Below are 19901 nucleotides of genomic sequence, written 5' to 3'. Positions count from 1 at the left end.
CTCTAATTATGCGGTGATTGATTGTTGTAGGAAGGTAGTAGTGTTCAGACCTCCTGGAAAGCAAGAGTATAAGTTCGTAGGATCGTGTGTACGTTCAACGCCACAGACTCTATCGACATTACATGTGAGGAGGCTACTCTTGAACGGATGCCAAGGGTACTTAACTTGCGTGAAGGAACCGTCGCAGAAGGAGTTGAAGCTCAAGGATATTCAAGTAGTCAACGAGTTTTCGGATGTGTTTCCAGATGATTTACCCGATTTACTTTCGGATCGTGAGGTGGAGTTCGCGATAGAGTTACTGTCTAATAAGATACCGATCTCTAAAGCTCCATACCAGATGACTCCAATAGAACTTCGAGAGTTGAACAAAGTATATTATATTAAAAGTGACATAATTGTTTTGTAGATAAATACTTGCACAAAGTTCCTTTATATAAAAATTGTAAGATCTCATATAGTTCTACTTGAACAACACACACGCGCGCGTGCACGTACATATATATATATATATATATATATATATATATAACAATTGAATGAATTTAAATATAAATTTAATATTTATTAATTAGTAGGTTGCAAATTCTAAGTAGCAATTAAGTATTTTAAATTGGGCGAAACAGTCATCTAAACAAAATTCGTTTTCCGCCTAAATAAATCGAGTGCATCACGTCCCCTTTGCAGTGGCCTCCCCTTTCCCTCCGCACTCTCTTCAACTCCCCTCTATTCTATCTGCGAATCTGCTTTGCGAATCTTCCGCCTTCACTGTCCTCGCCGATCAATCGTCAGCTCCCGCCGCACGGGTATGCCTCTTCTCTCCTCTCCTCTCCTCTCCTCTTCTCTCAGTCGCTGTCCCTGCGAAACTTCCGCCCAGTCTTAAACCCTACGCTGAGTGTTTTTTCACTAGGGACTGGAATATATATATATATATATATATATATATATATATATATATATAATAATAATGTGCTGCTATCTTCCTTAAATTTCCGTTTTTTCCATTCGGTGGATTGTCACACCACTCTTGCTTGTAATCCTAAAGAGTTCTGATGTATTATGCCTTGATGAGATGCGTTGTAGAATCTTTTTTAAAGCTCAATTAAATCTGATATCGTTCCAAATTATGTCACTAAGGAGAACAAGTGAACAAAGAATTGAAATGAAAAAACACATCCCAATAAGTGTTTATAATAGATGATAGACATGCTGGGAGATTTTTGAAACAACGGCAGAAGAAGAGGATTAAAGAAGATGGTGTTGGAAATATCTTCACATGTTTCAAGACTTTCCGTCTTCCAAAAGAGGTTTAATATTTAATGTTGGAAATATGTCCATACGAATACCTTACATCATCTAAGGGAGACTTTATGTCTTCCAAAGGAAGCATTGTGACCCAATGACACACATAATGAATAATTTCTATCATTCATTCTTGAACATCTTTGGTAGGATGTATGTTAGTAATGTGATTTCTTTAACGTGAAGAAAATTTTAAGTTTCCCATGCATAATTAATAGGGCCTCTGATCATATATAGGCCTGTGATGTACCGTTAAGTGTAAAGTGATGAGGCATTGTAAGGATTCATTGATCTCTATTTTTCTTAAGTGCCCAAGAAATTGGATCATTTCATCACTGGTCAAGAACTTGGATCAATGTTGGAGCTAATCATTTGAGCAACAAATGATTGGAGGTAAGTAGGATAATTCTGTTGCATATATTTTAGAATATTCAACATTTGGTATCAGACCCACTCTTGTCCATGTTGCTGAGTATTTAGATAACTATTTTCCACATAAATAATTGTTAATCAATTTCTTGACATCATATAGTTTAGATTTTTACTTAGAAGATCTTATTTAGTAGAATGTAGGATCACTTATTTTTATCGTTTGGGCATGATATAATTTTTTTTCAATGCCTCATGTGCAATTGTATTTGATCCTTTATGTAAGAATTTCCTGTGTGGAATTAAGGATAATTCTTGATTAAAGAATTTTGATGGTTTTGGGTCCTGGGCCTTTTCCGTAAACAAAGTATGTTTTTTTTTTTTCCTGTATCTTTTAATGTACTTGAAGAATTTTTGAAATTAAACTTTTGTGCAGGGGAATTTTCTTATTTTGTTTAAGGCATTTATGTGTAACTGTTTTTGTTCCGAGTGTTTACTTTAAATATTTCTATATTAAGGTTATCTTTGAGTTTTTCTTAAGGGAATTACTTATGAACTTATTAAATATTAATTTTTTGATATCAATAAAGTTTTGGACCATCATTGTGACTTGGGAATAGCCAAAGCATCTTAGGCTCATGGGTGATATTAAGGTTTAATTTATCACATCTTGAGAATAAGTTGTATGACTATATAATGTTGAATTACACCTATAACTTGTAATTAAATTCTTGAAAATGGTTGGTCGGCCCAGCAGGGAAGTCATTATTTTATTGGTTTACTTAGAATAAGATAATGAATTAACTATCAAGGTAAAATATTACTATGATCACATGCATGATATCTTTTGTTTTGATGTTTTATTTTATTTAATATTATTACTAAATTTAAGTAAATTTAATGCATTATGCAACCTCTACTCACAAGAAGGTTTGAATTGACTTTTGAATTAACATTGGTTAATTCCTATTTAAGTTTTATGCTTCATGGTGATGTTGCTTGTTTTTTCCTTGGTCGTTTATTTTTTGTTATTCCTCCATTTTAGAATTTTAAATCTCATCTTTGCTTTGCTGAGTGGTGAAAATTTTATTAAATGGAAATATCAAATTCTTTTGACTTTGAGGTGCATGCTCTTGATGTGATGCTTGTGGAAGAACCACTTGCTCTCACGAAATCAAGTCTGATGCTCATAAAGTCTCTTATAAATTAGAGCATTAGGAGTTCTATCCCAATTAGTAGTAGAGTGAAGGTTTTCATGAAGTTATAGGAGATTAACTTTTGCATTTATCTTGTACGATATTGGCTAACACTCTAATGAAAAAGGCTATTGGGCATGAAATATAACAATTCTAGGAGTGTGAGAGATCACATTATGGAAATAAGGGGCATGGCTGTACTTAACTCTTTACCTAAAGATTACAATTATTTTAAATTTTCTTACAACACACAAAAGAAGAAATGGTCAGTGGATGAACTTTTGACCATTTGTTTTCAAGAGAAAGAGATTAAAAAAATGAGAATACCCAGTGTATTGATTTGGTTGGACAATTCTCATTCATGTAGATTGTAGGGCCTTATCAGTCTAAGGAACTGAAAGGATGTGAGCAAGGCATCTATTCAGGAAATGGGATGCATGACTACAGGAACCATTGGATTTGTATTACAATCTTGATTCATTTTGGATTTGATAAATGATTTTTATATTCCATCATTTTCTGAAAAATTTGGTTTCTATTTCAAGATTAGCACATCTAGGATTTTACTTAAAACTTTTTTGACCGACTTTTCGATTGTTTAAAGTTTTTCTCTCTCTTGTTTTTCAGTCTTTAGGTTGTTTCTTTGGGTTTTTTATCTGGATTTTCTAGACTTTGTTAAGGAGATGTCCTATTCTCCTAGCTGTATATTCTTATTCTATTAATGAAATTCTTCTTTTATTATAAAAAAAAAATCACATGAATGAAATTGAAGTAAATGTGGGAAGAAAAATTCAGGATATTTAAATGTAAAATTATTTTGTCGTCTTCAAATTTAATCATTCTAAAAGTAAAGAGATTGTCTGACACTGAAATGAAAACTAAAATATGAATATTATAAAGTTTTTGAGGTGAAAATATTTACATCAATTTTTATTGAAAATGTTTAAATATATATTTATTTTGTTTTTTTGATAATATATAAATAAAAATTAACTGAGATAAAAAATTAAAAAAGGTAAGATTACTAAAAGTTATTTATATCGGTGTATATTAGGTTTAGTTTGGTGGTGTTATAGTTGCTCACACAGCTCTGCTCTTGCACATAAAAAAATCTAGCATTTGATTAAAAATAGATGTGCAGTCGAAGGATGCAATAGCTGTCCTACGACAGTTTTTAAGAAACAACTGTCCTATGATGGTTTTTAAGAAACACGAGAAGAGTTGTTTCTCATTTCTGCTTTTGTGAAGATACCAAACAAATTAATAGGAAATAATTGATTGTCTATATTATTCTTATGTTGTCATCAAGATATCTGTTTCATAAGATTCTCATGCATTTTCAAATCTGGATATCTTTATTTTGGAGGCCACATTCCCTTGAATTCTCCAGAATGACCCCAGCCAAACCCCCTGATGTAGGACAGCAACAGACAAACAGAGAGGAAATGGAGGGGGAGAAACAGAGAGAATAAGTGGAGATGAAGAAAGAAGAAGGGAGAAACAGCTGGACAGGACATGACAGAACAGAAACAGAGCAGGAAGAGAAATAGAAAGGGTGGAGAAGGAAAGAAGAAGGAAGAAGAGCAGAGGACTTGCAAAAAAGAGGGAGGATGAAGAAGATGTGAGGAGGGAAAGTGGGAATAGACGTGATGGTGTGGGGGAGAGAGACTGCTACGAGAGAGAGAGAAATATTTAAGACTCAATTAGTCATCCAAAGTCGCTCATTCTTAAGCCTATATTTATAGGCAACTTAAAAAACCCTGAGGATAAAAATTTCATAGTTATAAAATAACCACAAAAAGAGAAAAAAAATCATAAAATAACCCAATAATAATTAAAAATTACTGAAACATACAAACGTCTCCGAACTAATATAAAATCCCTACTTCTACTTTTTAAATTTTCAAACGAAATTTGATCTCCTAGAACTATCAACATTGTTGCAGAAGTGAAAAATAAGCGGTATGACCACTTGGCTAGAGAAAGAGAGATAGAGAGAGGGCTTTAGGTTTTGCTCATGTCTCTCTATTGGCATTAAAGCAAGGGCGAGGTTAGCTCTTGTTCTTTACTTGTTATTGAAAACTTGTTGCTACTGTGTTGCTATTGAGGTTTCTTTTCTCCATCACAGCAAAAATTGTGGGATTCGTTCTTTTTCCATTTTGTTCTTTTATCTTCATTGGAGGATGCTTAATTTTCCTTATTGGATCAATTCTTCTTTTCTCTTAGACAGTTATTTGTTTATCTAAAAAAAGTTGTGGGACCCAATAATATTTGTGTTAGGTCAGTTTAGTTGTTTCTGGTTCATTTTATATTCTGGTTATTATTGGACGTGTATGTGCATACCACTTCAGGGTTTTGTGAATGCTTTCATCCTGATAGAGGTTTTATGGCTTTTTTATTTATTGTTTGTTTATTTATTTATAATGATTGGAGTAGTATTCTTTTGAAAGTGCAATTGCAGCTTTGATGCGGAATGTAAATATTTTATGCTTTTTAATGCGATGTAGGTATCATGTGGTAGAATTTAAACTGGGTTCTCTTTTGCAACAGGTTATACTTTTGCGTGAGCCATCTATTTCTCTTCAAAGAGTGGAAGAGTAGCTGGAAAGAAGTTAACATCATGGTCTCTCTCTCTCCCTGTGTGTGTTATGTGTATTTTGCAATTTCATTTCCATCCTAGCTAGTACTGAAAAAAAATAATTTACTTAGAAGCCAGTTTGGTGCAGGTTTTAGGACATTTTATGTCCTTTTGAGAGAGAGGAAGACAACCTGTTTCTCATAGGAACACTTTTTTTTTGGGTGGGGGGAAGGGGTGAGAGGAGGAGAGAGAGAGAGAGAGAGAGGGGAAAGGCATAGGAAACTCAGTTTTTTTGTTCTTATTTTTTATAATTATTTTTATTTGTGTTTACACATGCCATCAATTGTGTTGTGTGTCTAATATGTCAGCAAAGGTCAAAAAGACAAATAACAGATAAAAATGTTGGAAATAGAAAAAAAAAGGTCATGCTATGCCTTTAGTTTGCATGGTGACTTAAGGAGCAATAACTCACTGTTACTGCCACTGCTGTCAATACCTTGCCTGCACTGTGCGCTGCTGTTTTTGGCCACTGTTGGTGCTATCTTCTCTATCACATTATATCGCCTGTATTATCATTAAACTACTACTATCACAATACCATTGCCGCCGCTATTACTAGAGACACCTTAACGACAAAACCTACAACAGAATCACTATGCCTGCCTTCACCACCACTTCCATCAGGTTACCATTAACGCAAATTCTAATACCATCACTAGGACCTCTATTGCTGTTTTCACTGCTGGACATTGAAATAAATGCATTGTTGATTTTTGTAAGTGTTTTCAATGAAATTTGTTGTGATTACTAAACATGCACTACTTCAATGAATTGCCAAAGCAATTACTTGTTTTAAAGAGGGAATATTAAAGATATAAAAGAAAATGGGAAACAAAAAATTCAAAACACAACCGAAGCCTGGGTATTGTTTGTTGTCTTACATGTTGTTACTTGCGTATGTATTTCAGTCAGGTAGGAAAGAAACCGTTTTGGATCTGGCCAAGTTTGTTGATAAGGGCGTACAGGTCAAGCTTACAGGTGGAAGACAGGGTTAGTGCTTGTTTCCTACTTTTCTCCCCTTCATCCCACTTTTTATTAATTTATTTGTTTTACTGCATGCTGTTTTAAGTAACAACTGCTTTTTACTTGAATATATCTGAATGGGTGCAAGCTTCATTTTAGCAAAGGGATGGGAAAGTATGGCATAACTTTTTAAATTTCTTGTCAATAAAGGAAAAAACAGTTTGAACATTAACATGCGCGCGTGCACACACACACACACTGAACGTAATATGTGAATGCATATATAGTTAAGCCATTGAAGAAGTAAGTGGGTAATGATAAAGTAATGTCATTTTATAAATCCCTTTGGATTGGAGTGTGCCGAGAAGAGCTACCATACTGAGAATATAGGAGACACAATCTCCATTAACCTCTGTATTTCCCCTTCAAGATTTGCCTATTATTCCGTGCATCTTACAGGGACTGCTATAGTGTACATAAAGGGGCAATTTCCATGTTACAGCTGTCATTACCTCACCCTTACATTCCCAATCATTAATGATGTAACTCCAATATTGGGTTTTATTCTTTCAACAACTAGCATGACCCAAGCTAATAAAATGAAAGCTTATCCGTATAGACTTCAGGCAAAGACTGGTAGCAGCAAAAAGAAATGTATGATCTTCACATTATGTGGAAATCTATGAGTTAACACTCTGGAGTTTGAGGAACTCCAAAGTGCTGCCTTTATAAAATTGTATAGAGCATTAAGAGAACAGTTTTTTTTGTTAATCTAAAACTAAATATTCTTTTGATGATGTAAAAAAGTTGATGGATTTGGCAAAACAGAGATTCTTTTTGTGACTGAAAAAATGTAGATGGGTTTGACTATGTATTGTGCAAAATGTTGCCTCAAGTTGTTGGACTATGAGGCTTTGTTGAGTTGAATGAAGCTAGGAAAACAGTGGGAAAACTGTATCCTTGATGTTTTAATACTGAGGCAATCTTTAATGTGTGTATATATTAATAAACATCCTCATAACTAAAATAAAAAAATAAAAAAAAGCTTTAATTCAAGTATGCTTTTCCTTATAAGTAAGAATGAATTGCTTCATCTTATATATTTAGTTTTGTTCAGCCTTACTGCCTTAGCTTTAAATATAATGTCCTTTTTATTAGCACTTAGAAGAACAATTCCTGTCCTGGTCTTTCAGTAATCTGTTTTTTTTTTTCCCCAAACAGTAACAGGCACTCTAAAAGGGTACGATCAATTACTGAACCTAGTCTTGGATGAAGCGATAGAGTTTCTACGAGGTATTCACTTTATGATATGGTAATGTCATTGTCTTTAAAATATGAGAATATTAATGACTTAATATGTATCTGTTTAAAATTCATGTAACCGGGTGGCTTTCCTTTGTTCTTATCTAGTCTCGCATTGAAGAAAATGATGCATTGTATCGTATCAAATATGCCATTGATAATGTCATTAATTATCACTTTTTTCCTTAGAAATGCTTATGCAATTTTTTTAGCTATGGAAAATCATTTTTTTCCCGTCAAGGGTCATATGCTTGTTTTAAATCATAAGCATGGTGATTAGGTTATGCACACATGTCTACCATTGATCACATTGCTCTCGTTTCATCAGACTTTGGTAGTCATTAAAGACCTGTCAGGCTCATGCTGTGAGGTAAAGCCTAAGGAAATACCATGAGGTCATTCTGCCCCCTGTTGTCACATCTCTGTTTGTAATAGATGCATAAATTCACCATGTTGACTGTATTTTTGAAACTTCTGCCTTGCAAGATTGCCGTTTAAGATGTCCTTGAGGCAAGATAAAAGAAAGCCTTCATTTGGGGGTTTTGGTAGGTGTTCAATTACTTGTTTACCTAGCTTATGCAAATTTTTTTTAATTGGCTTCAGTTATGGGAAACTTACTGATTTTAGATCAGTGGACAGCTATATTGATAAATCAAGAAAGTTGGGTTCACAATGGGTATTGCATCCAGTGCATCTTGAATTAATTTTACTTGTATTGAACTGATGGTATGTTATTATACTAATAATAATAATAATAATAATTGAATTAATAATAATGATAATCACAATTATGCATATAATATTTTGAGTAATGGGTTGGCTAATTCACTTAGAGGCTATTGATGTGTTACAAATTTGAAGAATTCATGCTTCAAAGGAGACTGTTAAAGGAAGTCTGGGGATGCTATGCCATTTTTTTCGTTGATTTGGAAGGAATGAAACATAAAAATTTTTAGATATTGAAATCTCATTTGACCATTGAAGGGTATCGCAGCAAGGATTTTTTTAAAAAATATTTTACTTATTTATTTATTTATTTATTTGGGCTGGGGGTTGGGAAGGGCATGTTTTTTAAGTGTTTGTTGGTGCAATCCTGAACTGTCTGTACATACTGGTGCAAGGATGAAATATGGAGAGTTGGAAAGTGATCATTTATAGAAAATCATTGTCCTTTGTCCTAAGGAGTGATTCTCTTCTCATTTCAGGGGTGCATGATCAGAAATCTTTATGATTGACTTACAACAACAACAACAACAACAACAATAACAACAAAACCAAGCCTTAGTCCCACTAAGTGGGGTCTGCTATATGAATCCTTTTCCGCTGATTTATGTGATCATGGACCATTTCTTTTGATAGATTCAAGGATATTAAATCCTTACTCACTATCTCCTCCCAAGTTATTTTAGGTCTACCCCTACCCCTTCTACTACCCCCCGCAGTAATTAAGTCACTCTTCCTCACAGGTGTACTATTAAGGTCTACGTTGCAAGTGTCCATACCATCTGAGTCGTCCCTCCCTTATCTTATCTTTTATAGGAGCTACACCTAACTTTTGTATTCATTTCTTAATTTATCTTTCAATGTTATACCACTCATCCATCTAAGCATTCTCATCTCGGCAATTTTTACTTTTTGGATATAATCCATCTCGGCATTCTCATCTAAGAAATCTATAAGATTGATTTAATAGATAAAAATAAAATGTTAAGCAGCATTATTGAACGGTTTTTTGGTTTGCAAAAGCTGATAATCTGTGATGAAGGGTTATAGGGCTCGAGACCATTTGCTTTTAATTCAAATTGAGTCCTTGGAAAGGCCTAGCTATATATGTTTTAATTCAAGATAGGCTTCATGATGCTGGCTATTTTTAAAGATCATGCCAGTTTTTGTATCAAAGCCTTCAACAAAAGTGTGAAGGATCTGTGGACTCACTGGTTTTGAGAAAGGTTGGAATTCTTATATTGAGGAGCAGACAAGGGATTTTGCTTCAAAGAATGTTGGGCATGACGAGCAATGATAGAAAGAGGAATTCATGGAGGAACTTGTTTTTGGTATATATGTGTGTGTTATTTATGTATGTATGTATATATTGATGCGGATGGGATAAGTTTGCTGGCTGTTCTCAAATCGGATTTGGAATGATCAGCCATGGAGGTTTTATAGTGATGGAGATGGGGATTGTGAAGGTGTTAGCCAGATAATTTCATTGAAGGTGGATCTTATAGAGAGAAACTTTCACATCTCCTAACTTGAAATGGCTGGGAAGAGGAAAGGTTTTTATTTTTTATTTTTTATTTTAGGGTACTCCCGGGAACAGATCTAGTGGAGACAGGGTGGGGGCTTGTAGGTTAGAGGATTAGAGCACGTGGCTACGAACCACAGTGTCGGGGGTTCGAATCCCTCCTCACCCACAACCAGCCTAAAGGGGAAGGACCTTTCCCTCTAGGGTAGGAAAATCATGATTGGGATAGCGGACCCAAAGCTATGGAAGTTGGGTATGGGTCTTTTGTCACTGACTTGGTGGTTGAGATTTTGATTTGTTATGAATTTGAATCAGGTAGGTGATAGGCTAATGGACCTCTTGTAAAGAAAGTTTTATGGGCTAACTTGCTCAAAAGGCATAATGACGTATTACTAACTGGAGCAGGCTGAACAGGAATTAGTTTGGGTTGCATAGAAAATGTTGGGCTCGAAGGGCCTTGTTTTGATCTGTACGTCTTATTAGGTCCTTAAGGGTCATTCTTCTTCTTTGAAGAAAATTGGTCATTCTGAGGGAATTTCTATGACTCGGAGAAGCTCACAGAAGGTTTTGGAGGGAGTACCCTCGCTAGGGATTGCTAAGAGGCCTGCAGTCCTGCAACAAATGATAATAAATGATTAATTATTATTCCTACTTTGGGCCTTGTTTTGAACCATATGTCTTATTAGGCCCTTAATGGTCATTCTTTTTCTTTGAAGAAGATTGGTCATTCTGAGGGAATTTCTACAACTCAAAAAAGCTCGCAGAAGTTTTTGGAGGGAGTGCCCTTGCAAGGGATTGGCAAGAGACCTGCAGTCCTGCAACAAATGATAATAAATGATTAATTATTATTCCTAAACTGTCATAAGCATTTTCCTTTAGAATGAAATTTAATTATAATTCCTAAACTATCATGGGCATTCCCTTTAGAAGGAAATTGCCCTTGCTTGGACATGGGATCTACTGTCTTTGATTTGGGGTTCCAAAGTCTCCACTTTAAAGAGCTTGATTCGATGATTTAGGAGCACACCCAGGAGTGCCCTCATAAAATTCACTTTGAAGTCTATGGATAGTGAACTCTGCATCAGTTTTTGTTTCTTGTTGTCAGTTGCACAGTTGGGAGTGCTTACTGCCATTAATGAAGTAGGTATTCACATGTTAGGTGTGCTGTATGTTACGATCCAAATCTAGTCTTCCCAGAAGTATTCGCCAGAGCTGAAGAGGTAAATATATCATGCATAATTGTCTTGTTAAAGCTCTCATTAGTCAATGAGACCAAGCATGTTTGCCAACCTTCAACTTTGTATTTGTAATCCAGGCCACTTGATGTTGTTCAAGATGTGGCTCAACCTTTTTGTCCCTGCATCTTTCATGCAGCCTTATATTGGACGGTAGTGCAACTTCTAGATCAATTGCCAACAAACAAATCTTTTTATCATATTTAACTCTGGTTTTGAAAGGTATTACCTCTATGAATAAGCTCATCATCACCTTCAGCTGCTTATATAACCATAAGAGGCTAAATAATACTCACAAATTCTCCTAGGTTGGAGTTTAGAACCTATTTTTTCAAGAGGATCAGCATTTTGCTGAAGGGGATCATGAATTTTCTGTTCAATTAGGGACTTTGTTTCCTTTTGGAACTTGTGTGTCAACAACTAATACAGATTTAGTAGGGCATTGAAAAGAGAGAGGACCATATCCCTGGCTATTAAAGTGCCTTTTTTTAGAATTGGAGTTGCTACATGCCTGAGACAAATTGAGGCGCAGCTGGTGTTGCTGAAGCTTGATAACTTGCTAGGGGCTTGATTTAGCTAGTCTCTTCAAAAGCCCATAGCAACCAAGGCATAGGAGATCTCTGTGTTCAGTCCCTATCAATGCATGAAGATCATCATGTTTTTCCATTACTTGGAAATTCTGGTCATGTCACCATCTTCATAATCTAGTAGGTACTTGTCAAGCTTCAACAAATAATCATGGTTTTAAATTGCGGTGGCAGGTAGCATAATGTAACGGTGACCGATGAAACAAGAAGCAGGAGTAGTGGGTGTTACATGATGGGAAGTGGGTGTAATGACTGAATTTTTTTCAAGCACGCACAACCTTGTGCATATTAGTGTACTTGTATATTTTAAGCTTTTAACCTTTCTTAGAAAGAGTTTTAGTGTATTTTGGATCCTTTAGTTCGATTAACTAAGTTGTTTGGTGTAAAAGACACTAACCTCCTATGAGGTTTGGCAAAAAGACAATCACCTCCCCTGAGGTTTCAAAAATACCAAGGACCTCTCTTGAGGTTTCAAAAATCCCAAGGACCTCCTTTGAGGTTTCAGCACTCAACTTGGCAACCACAATTTGTTTCTTACTTTTCCAAGACACAAAATTATCACCGAAAAAGATTCAATACTTGGTTGTGGATGTTCGATCAGAAGGTGATCCGCCCAATTTTGCATATGTATATATCTCTGAATATAAGTGTGACCATGATCTTGATATAAGAGACCCCTTCCTGGTGCATCTTTGAGATATCTTAAAATGCGAATTATTGCATCCCAGTGACTTGTTCTCGGAGAATCGAGAAATTGACTCATAACACTTGTTGCAAATGATATATTTGTTTGAGTGACTATGAGGTAATTCAACTTTCCAACAAGTCTCCGGTATCGACCCAGGTTAGGCAACAAATCACCCATATCTAGCATTAACTTACTATTGGGATCCATGGGTGTATCAACAGGTTTGGATCCCAACAGCCCCGTCTCTTCTAAAAGATCAAGAGCATACTTCCTCTGTGACAAGAACAAGACAGTTCCTCTATGAGATCTCGATACTTCTATACCCAAGAAGTACTTCAACGGTCCCAAGTCTTTGATCTGAAACTTACTCGATAGAAAACGTTTTAGGTCTTCATCTACATATACCATAAGCAAAATACTGCCCAATGGAGTATGACCATAAAATACAATGTCATCTACTGCACACCGATGAAGGCCAAACTCAAGTACTATAGATGCAGCCCCAAGAAAACAACACTACCACAACCTTGCACCAAAAAAAAAAAAAAAAAAAAAGCTTATAAGCACTGCCACTGCCCCAAGAAGGTCACCAGTGACTTGTACAATTACTGAACAACAACTAGTGAAATTACTATGAGTGCATTTTCACAACAAAGATTGGATCTTGGAGCAAAAACACATGCCCAACAGCTTGATATTTTGGTATATGGAAGGAATTAGGATAGTAAATCAAAAACCACAACAAATCCACTGTTTCAGACCCAATAAATTTTACTACAATTGATAACAGCTTCACGAAGCATAAAAATACCATTCCTTTGGTGCCACACTGCCATGGATGAGGTGAACAACTCACTGGAGATAGCACTGCCACAACCTCACAACTGAACGTATGAATGATGCCACGGCTCCAAAAAACTGACAAAGAAGCCTTGACAAGCCTTGAACAAACATTAACAGAATGTCGCGAGTGCATGGTTGGAAAAGGTTGAATATTTGAGCAAAAATATTGACCTAACAGCTTGATAATATAATCTAGAGAAGTAATTAGAGCATGGCAAAGAGAAAAAAAGAAAAAGGTGGCCAGAAATTCACTCATGCACCAGCACATGGGGGCGCCTAGGGAGGTCCTTCGGCAATGGAGTTCTGTGGGGTGAGTCATCTGCGCGCGTGGGGGGGGGGGGGGTGCGCATTTGTTTATGGGTGTATGGTTGGTTTTGTGAAATAATATGGGATGGAGGTGAATCTAGGAAGAACAGCTGTGGGAATGGTGTTTTCTAGCGACGACTAAGGAGAGTAGGGTTTAGTTTCGATCACGCTCTAATACGATGTTGAGTAATTGGATAAAATGGAAGATCTAAACTCAATGATAGGGAGGTGAATCTTGGAAGAACAGCTGTGGGAATGGTGTTTTCTGGCGATGAGGAGAGTAGGGTTTAGTTTGGATCACGCTCTAGTACCATGTTAGTAATTGGGTAAAATGGAAGACCTAAACTCAATGATAGGGTCTCTCCCTCAATTTATAATATATGTGAGTACATAGGAATAATCATAATACCCTTACTAACTCACACGATTTACTAATAAAACTCTTAACACATAATAGCAATAATGCTAAAAGACTAAATAATCGTTAACAACTTCTAACCTCAATTTTTTGTCAACTACCCTTTCCTGTAGTTTCATTGTATGACTCATAAGTTCAATTCAACGTTAGTTATTACAATTTTGAATATCTTCTTTATTTTTGTATATAGGTATTAAAGTGCTTTTTCCCCAATCGTTTAACATTTTATTAGTTTTTATAATTGTATGAAATAAATTAGTTACCATATAATTCCGTTATCTCCTAAGCATTTCAAAACTTTAATTGGGATGTTATTCGATCTTATAACTTTTCTATTTTTCATCTTTTTTAATGTAAACTTTACTTCGTTAATTCTAATTTTTGCAAAAAAACTCATATTTTTAGCATTTTCCTCATTTGTCAATTTTAAGTTTAAGTCTTCTACTTGGTTTTCATTAAATGGCTTACTAAAGAAACTTTGCCATCTTTTTTTTTTTTGTCTTCTTTCTTAACCAAAACGATATCATCCTTTTATAAATTATATTACCTAAGTCCTTACGCTTTTTTTCTAAGTTTAAATGTCTCTTTTCCCCTTCTTTTGTATCTAGTATGACATATAAATCATTAAATGATCTATGCTTAGCTACACTAACAACATTTTTTTGTATCTTTTGTCGCCTCTTTATACTTTTTAAAGTTTTCCATGTTTTTAAATTTTTGCCATGTTTTATGCCAAATTCTTTGTCTTTACAAGTTTTTGGACATCTTGATCCCATCACCAACTTTCTTTGCTGTTAAAGAATATTCCTCTTGATTCCTCTAAAATCTCTTTGGTTATCTTTTTAATAGAGTTAGCTATTCTACTCCAAAGAGTGTTTGTGTTTGTGCCATCCTCTATTGTCCATTCACTATCTTTGATCATTTTATCTTTAAATTTATTATATTTTCTCCTTTTAGGTTCCACCACCAAGTTCTCTTACATTGATCTATTTTATCCTTTCTCTTCCATTTTTAATATATGTATATATATATCTAACACTAAAGCTCTTTCACTTGGGATAATTTTACAATCTTTACATGATAAATGATCTCCACTCCTAGTTAAGTAAAAATCTATTTGAATGTTATTTTGTCCACTTTTGAAAGTTAGTAAATGTTCTTGTCTCTTCTTAAGCAAGTATTCATTATATAAAATTATATGACATGGCAAAGTCTAAGATCATATCCTCATACTCATTTTTATCTTCATATCCATTTCCTCCATGTACTTCTCATAATCTTTATCATCCCTTTCTGTGTCCATTCAAATCTGCTTGAATGAATATTTTCTCAGTCCCTAATATCCCTTCTATAATCCAATTGTCATAGGCCTAGTATTTCACACTCATAAAGGGCTGTCCGACATGAGGTAAAACACTCTTGTTTAACTAGTCAGTTAAAAGTGAACCGTGAATATGTTCATAGCAGTTGAATGAAATGTAAGCAGAAGTCATAAGCAATTCATGAAAGTAAATGGCAAGCAGCGGTAAACATCGAAGCAATGTAATTTATTAAGCAACACCTCCATAAGCAATGCGTGTCTAGCGAGGGAGGCTAGTAGGCTAAACATGTTTATAATGACTAGTGAGTTTTACAAGTTTGATGAACACTCACCCTCCCCTAAAGAGCTTTCTATGCTATATATGTTTAAAAATAATATTTGGAGGCTGATGTTATGATGCTCCATAAATGCTTTCATTGTTGAGAATTTTTGGAGTTTTGGGGCTTTAGATTGATGTGGGCCAAGAATGGAGTTGCTGGAATTAATTTGGGACTAGAGTTATTTGTGGTTTTAATTGGATAGCTGGTTGTGAAGTGCTGGCGTAGCCTTTGTCTTGGTGTACCTTTAGAGGGGTAATTCTAGGATTGTCTCTTTTTGGGATTGGAAGTGAGCTGATATCTCTTTATGAAGACTTGATAATAAGAGGACTTATTACTCTTATTTCTTCTCAGTCCTTCAATTTGCTTCTCTACCTTGTTTATCATTGATGAGAGGTTTCTTACGGATGGACATGGGTGATGGAAGAAGGGATCATTTGGTTATTCAGGAGACTTTTACTAACCTAAAGATGGGGTTGGGTCTTGTATTTTGGTGTCTAAAAACATTTCCTTGTTAGGTGCATTGTTGTGATCCCTTTGGAGGTAATTCCTTGTGGTGTGGCGTAAGGTTATTAGGAAGTAACTAGGGCTGTTTGTTCTACACAGGGTCTCTTGGAAGTTTATTAAAATTGGTGGTGGGTTGGTTTAATCCATTCACTGCCTATAAAATTGGTGGTGGGTGTTTTCTTTGTTTGGGGGAAGATGTTTGGTTTGGAATGACAGGCAATGTATATGGCATGGCATTTGTTGATATTTTTTTAATTATTTTAACCACAGTTGGTTAAAATAACATGTTAATCCACTTCTATTTAAAACATGACGCATTCACACACTCACTTCTATTTAATATGTGTCCAACAGTTTCAACTCCATAATTCCCAAAGTAATATTCCTGGAATATGCTTTCCCCTCATTTATCTGTTCTGTCTTATGTGGGATGCTGGTCCCAAGTCATTTAGCACATGGAAAACTTTTATACTAGTTAACACATTGATACCTCAAATTTTTTTTTTTAGTTGCCCCCACCACTACACAACCTTTGTTTTTTCACTAATGTTTTTATCACACACAGAGGTGACAGAATACCAAGTGTTGTTATAACGACCTCGACTAGACAAGCCCATAAAATTTCAATTAGAAATAAGAATAACCATGAAATTTAATTCAGAACTACTGTACCCATGAAGTTTCATTAATTCATCAATTTGATGATATCAGAGTCCTTCACAAATCTCTGTGTTTTAAGAAATTACTAGATACATTAAATATCAGATGTTTGCCTTTTTGAGTTTTTAGAACATCGATTGATGCTTGTTGGGTATTTGGTGATTAGAGAATTGGGTGTGGTTCCAATGGCACAAAACTGCTTCTAATAGGGCTTGGTCCTGAACATTTGATTGTTTTCTATGATAATCAAATCTTAATGCTTGAGAAGTGAAGTTGCTGCCTCTGATTCCAGTATTTGTGACTAAAGCTTCTATTACCTCATTGGACGTGTATCTTTCCATGTTTAATCGTGCTTGATGAATTGCTAGCTTCTGATGGCGAGTGTCAGAAAAAAATGACTCGTAGTCTTTGTGCTGCAGATCCAGATGATCCACTGAAGACCACTGATCAAACAAGGCGTCTTGGTCTAATTGTATGTTATCTTAAACACTACTGTTGTACTATTTACATGTTATATACATCTTCTCCTTGTACATCCTGAAATGCACATATTTATTGGTGAACTTTGAAACTAGAACTGCCAAAATTGAATATTTTAAAAATCTGATTTGGATTCTCTAAAGTAAAGTGGTAGGCAGTTTAAAATGGTATCGGGAAATCAGATGATTAATTAGATCAGGCCTTGGCATTCAAAGTTTTAATCCCAACTTTTTGCATCATGCTTCTTCTGATATATTCCTGGTCTCAAATTGGAACGGGCTTATGCTTTGGAAATCCCGAGCATCCGAACACGAGCCATGGGGTTTTTATTCAGAAATCTCCAAGTTGTTTTGAAAGCTAGACTATTAGATTTGGATTCAGCTTTGGTTTAATCAGGAAAAGCTTTGAATCCAACTCTGTAATGACTTAAAGAATTATGATTATAAAATTTTGAGCATCTTTGGGTCATAAACTCTTAGCTTTTGTAGGTTATGTGCCAGTTACCACCCATTAAATGTCTAGAGAGGTTACATATGCGCATTTGGGCTTTTTGGTTAAACCGATGTTATGTTGGTATTGCAGGTGTGTAGGGGAACTGCAGTAATGCTGGTATCACCGACAGATGGTACAGATGAGATTGCCAACCCATTTGTCCAGCCAGAAGGAGCCTAAACTGCAAATACACCTTGTTCAATCTAGGAATCTGCCTTCTAAATGGAGAAAGTTTGTTAAGTTTGTGGATTAATCTCGCCACAATGGGGTATTGGATTCTGGCATCCATCCATGAAGTGAAATTGTGGCATAAATAATTAATTTCCGTATATGCTGCAATGCTCTCTTCTCTTGTAGTGGTCAAGATTGCTGTGATGTGTTTAGGAACTGCTGAAATACTAAAATCAACTCTCATTTAGACATGTAAGAAATTATATGCTATTATTTACTATAAACACAGTATCTTTAAATCATCATGATTTTCACATATATGTTACTTTTATGCGGAAAAATAAGAAAGTCATAAAATTACATACTGGAATCGTTCATGGTGTATGTCAACTGAGAGGAACGCTCGTAGAAACTGTAAAAATCGTCTCTCCCTTTACCCTGATCTCTTTTTGTTATGGGAATATGAACAATCCCCATAACAATGGCTATATATGGATGTATAGGAAAATCTTCAACTTTTAGTCTTTAATCTCACATCAACTCTTTATTTAATCTACTACGACTTTTCATTATCCTTTATCAAATGAGACATAATATAAACGACAAATAATAAAAAGTAGAAGCACTGCCGACAGGTAAGGATTTATTTTAGTAGGATTTGCTTTCAAATAAGACAAAAAGAAAAAGAAAAGAGCAAAACAAAACATAATGGAATGAAGAAAACAAAATTGGAAGATACCCAAACTTGACTTGAAAGTGTTAAGTTTGAAACTTGATTTGAATTCAATTGATCTCAAAATTTTTAAATTCAAGCTCAACTTGATTATAAATTAATATTAAACACATATTTATGTATAATATGTAAAATAAGGATTTGTTTTTTATAACGAATCTTATCTATAACCTAAAATTTAACATATTTAACATATTTAACATATATAATAACATATATAACATATATAATAACATATATAACATATATCTACCAGTTTTAGTTATATATCCAAACAAGATATACAAATTCCTAATAGATTAAATGATATGAACAAATAAAATTAAAAAGCTTGATTAGGATTCAACTCGACTTAGATTTGGTCAAGTTTGAGTAGCTGACTTTGTTCAATTATACACCCCCTAATTATGAATACTTTTAACACTAATTACAGGTCAACAAAACTTTTTAAAATCTATTCCATAGTTTTTCATTTTTGCTATCCTTTTATTTATTTATTTTTTGAAAAGGTAAGAACATTTTATTAAGGGGGGCAAAATAGATAGGAAGAATAAATAAATAGGGAGAAAGGTTGTATAATTAATTCAAAGGGCGTACAACAACAACTCAAAAGGTCTAGCAAACCAAAATGTGCCAACTGAACAAGATCACCAAATGATATAAATATTATTTGAAATTGTGGTGTTTAAGGTCCTTTAAACACTTGACAAATCCACTAGCATAATGGGTCTGTTGCTCTATCATTTTCTACTTAAATATCAAAATATTATTTTAAAAGGAAAGTCATAATCTCCAAGACTTAAACCTTGATATTTTAACCAAGAAAGCTTTGAATTTAACTAAGGTATTTCCTCATTGTGGAGGGAGGCTTTATATACTAATTTTAAGTCATTAGTTAAGCTTTGTATGTTCGAACAATATAATCATTGTTTTTTATAAATATATATTTTTTATTTTTCAGAAGTTTCTATAGTACAAAATTTTATTTTATTTGCAAAACTTAAGTTAAATAGTGCTAAGTTTGAAATTATTAAGTTAGATAGATAACTATTTTGAATTTTATTGGTGCATAGCATCTTTGCATACTTGCATGCAATGATTTTGCCATATAATAGGTAAAATTATTTCACG

The 19901-nt window shown here is 34.5% G+C and overlaps 1 protein-coding gene across 4 annotated transcripts; it reads left to right on the top strand.

Moving 5' to 3' along the window:
- The first annotated feature begins 578 nt into the window (after positions 1–578).
- Positions 579–18339, top strand: LOC131165057 (sm-like protein LSM7). 4 transcript variants are annotated; one of them, XM_058122709.1, is made up of 7 exons: positions 647–803; positions 1537–1692; positions 5415–5487; positions 6411–6492; positions 7687–7758; positions 17314–17366; positions 17957–18339. In XM_058122709.1, exons 3-7 carry the CDS (start codon positions 5485–5487, stop codon positions 18044–18046), a joined length of 300 nt encoding a protein of 99 aa, XP_057978692.1. In that variant the 5' UTR covers positions 647–803; positions 1537–1692; positions 5415–5484; the 3' UTR covers positions 18047–18339. The 4 variants fall into 4 exon arrangements, with proteins under 4 accessions (XP_057978693.1, XP_057978690.1, XP_057978692.1 ...); XM_058122708.1 differs by having other exon boundaries at positions 7687–7777; positions 17300–17366; XM_058122710.1 differs by lacking the exon at positions 1537–1692 and having other exon boundaries at positions 579–803.
- The last annotated feature ends 1562 nt before the right edge of the window (positions 18340–19901 follow it).

The sequence above is a fragment of the Malania oleifera genome, chromosome 9, assembly GCF_029873635.1.
Source record: "Malania oleifera isolate guangnan ecotype guangnan chromosome 9, ASM2987363v1, whole genome shotgun sequence".
NCBI lineage: Eukaryota > Viridiplantae > Streptophyta > Magnoliopsida > Santalales > Ximeniaceae > Malania > Malania oleifera.
The sequence above is the reverse complement of the archived record's forward strand: the minus strand, read 5'-3'. Positions and strand labels throughout refer to the sequence as shown.

What these genes read in the sequence shown, in the direction of transcription:
- LOC131165057 (XM_058122707.1), top strand. An exon ending in GCTTACAGGTGGAAGACAGG is followed by an intron (nt 6,493 to 7,686) that starts GTTAGTGCTTGT and finishes TTCCCCAAACAG; the next exon opens with TAACAGGCACTCTAAAAGGG. An exon ending in GGTATTCACTTTATGATATG is followed by an intron (nt 7,778 to 17,299) that starts GTAATGTCATTG and finishes AATGACTCGTAG; the next exon opens with TCTTTGTGCTGCAGATCCAG.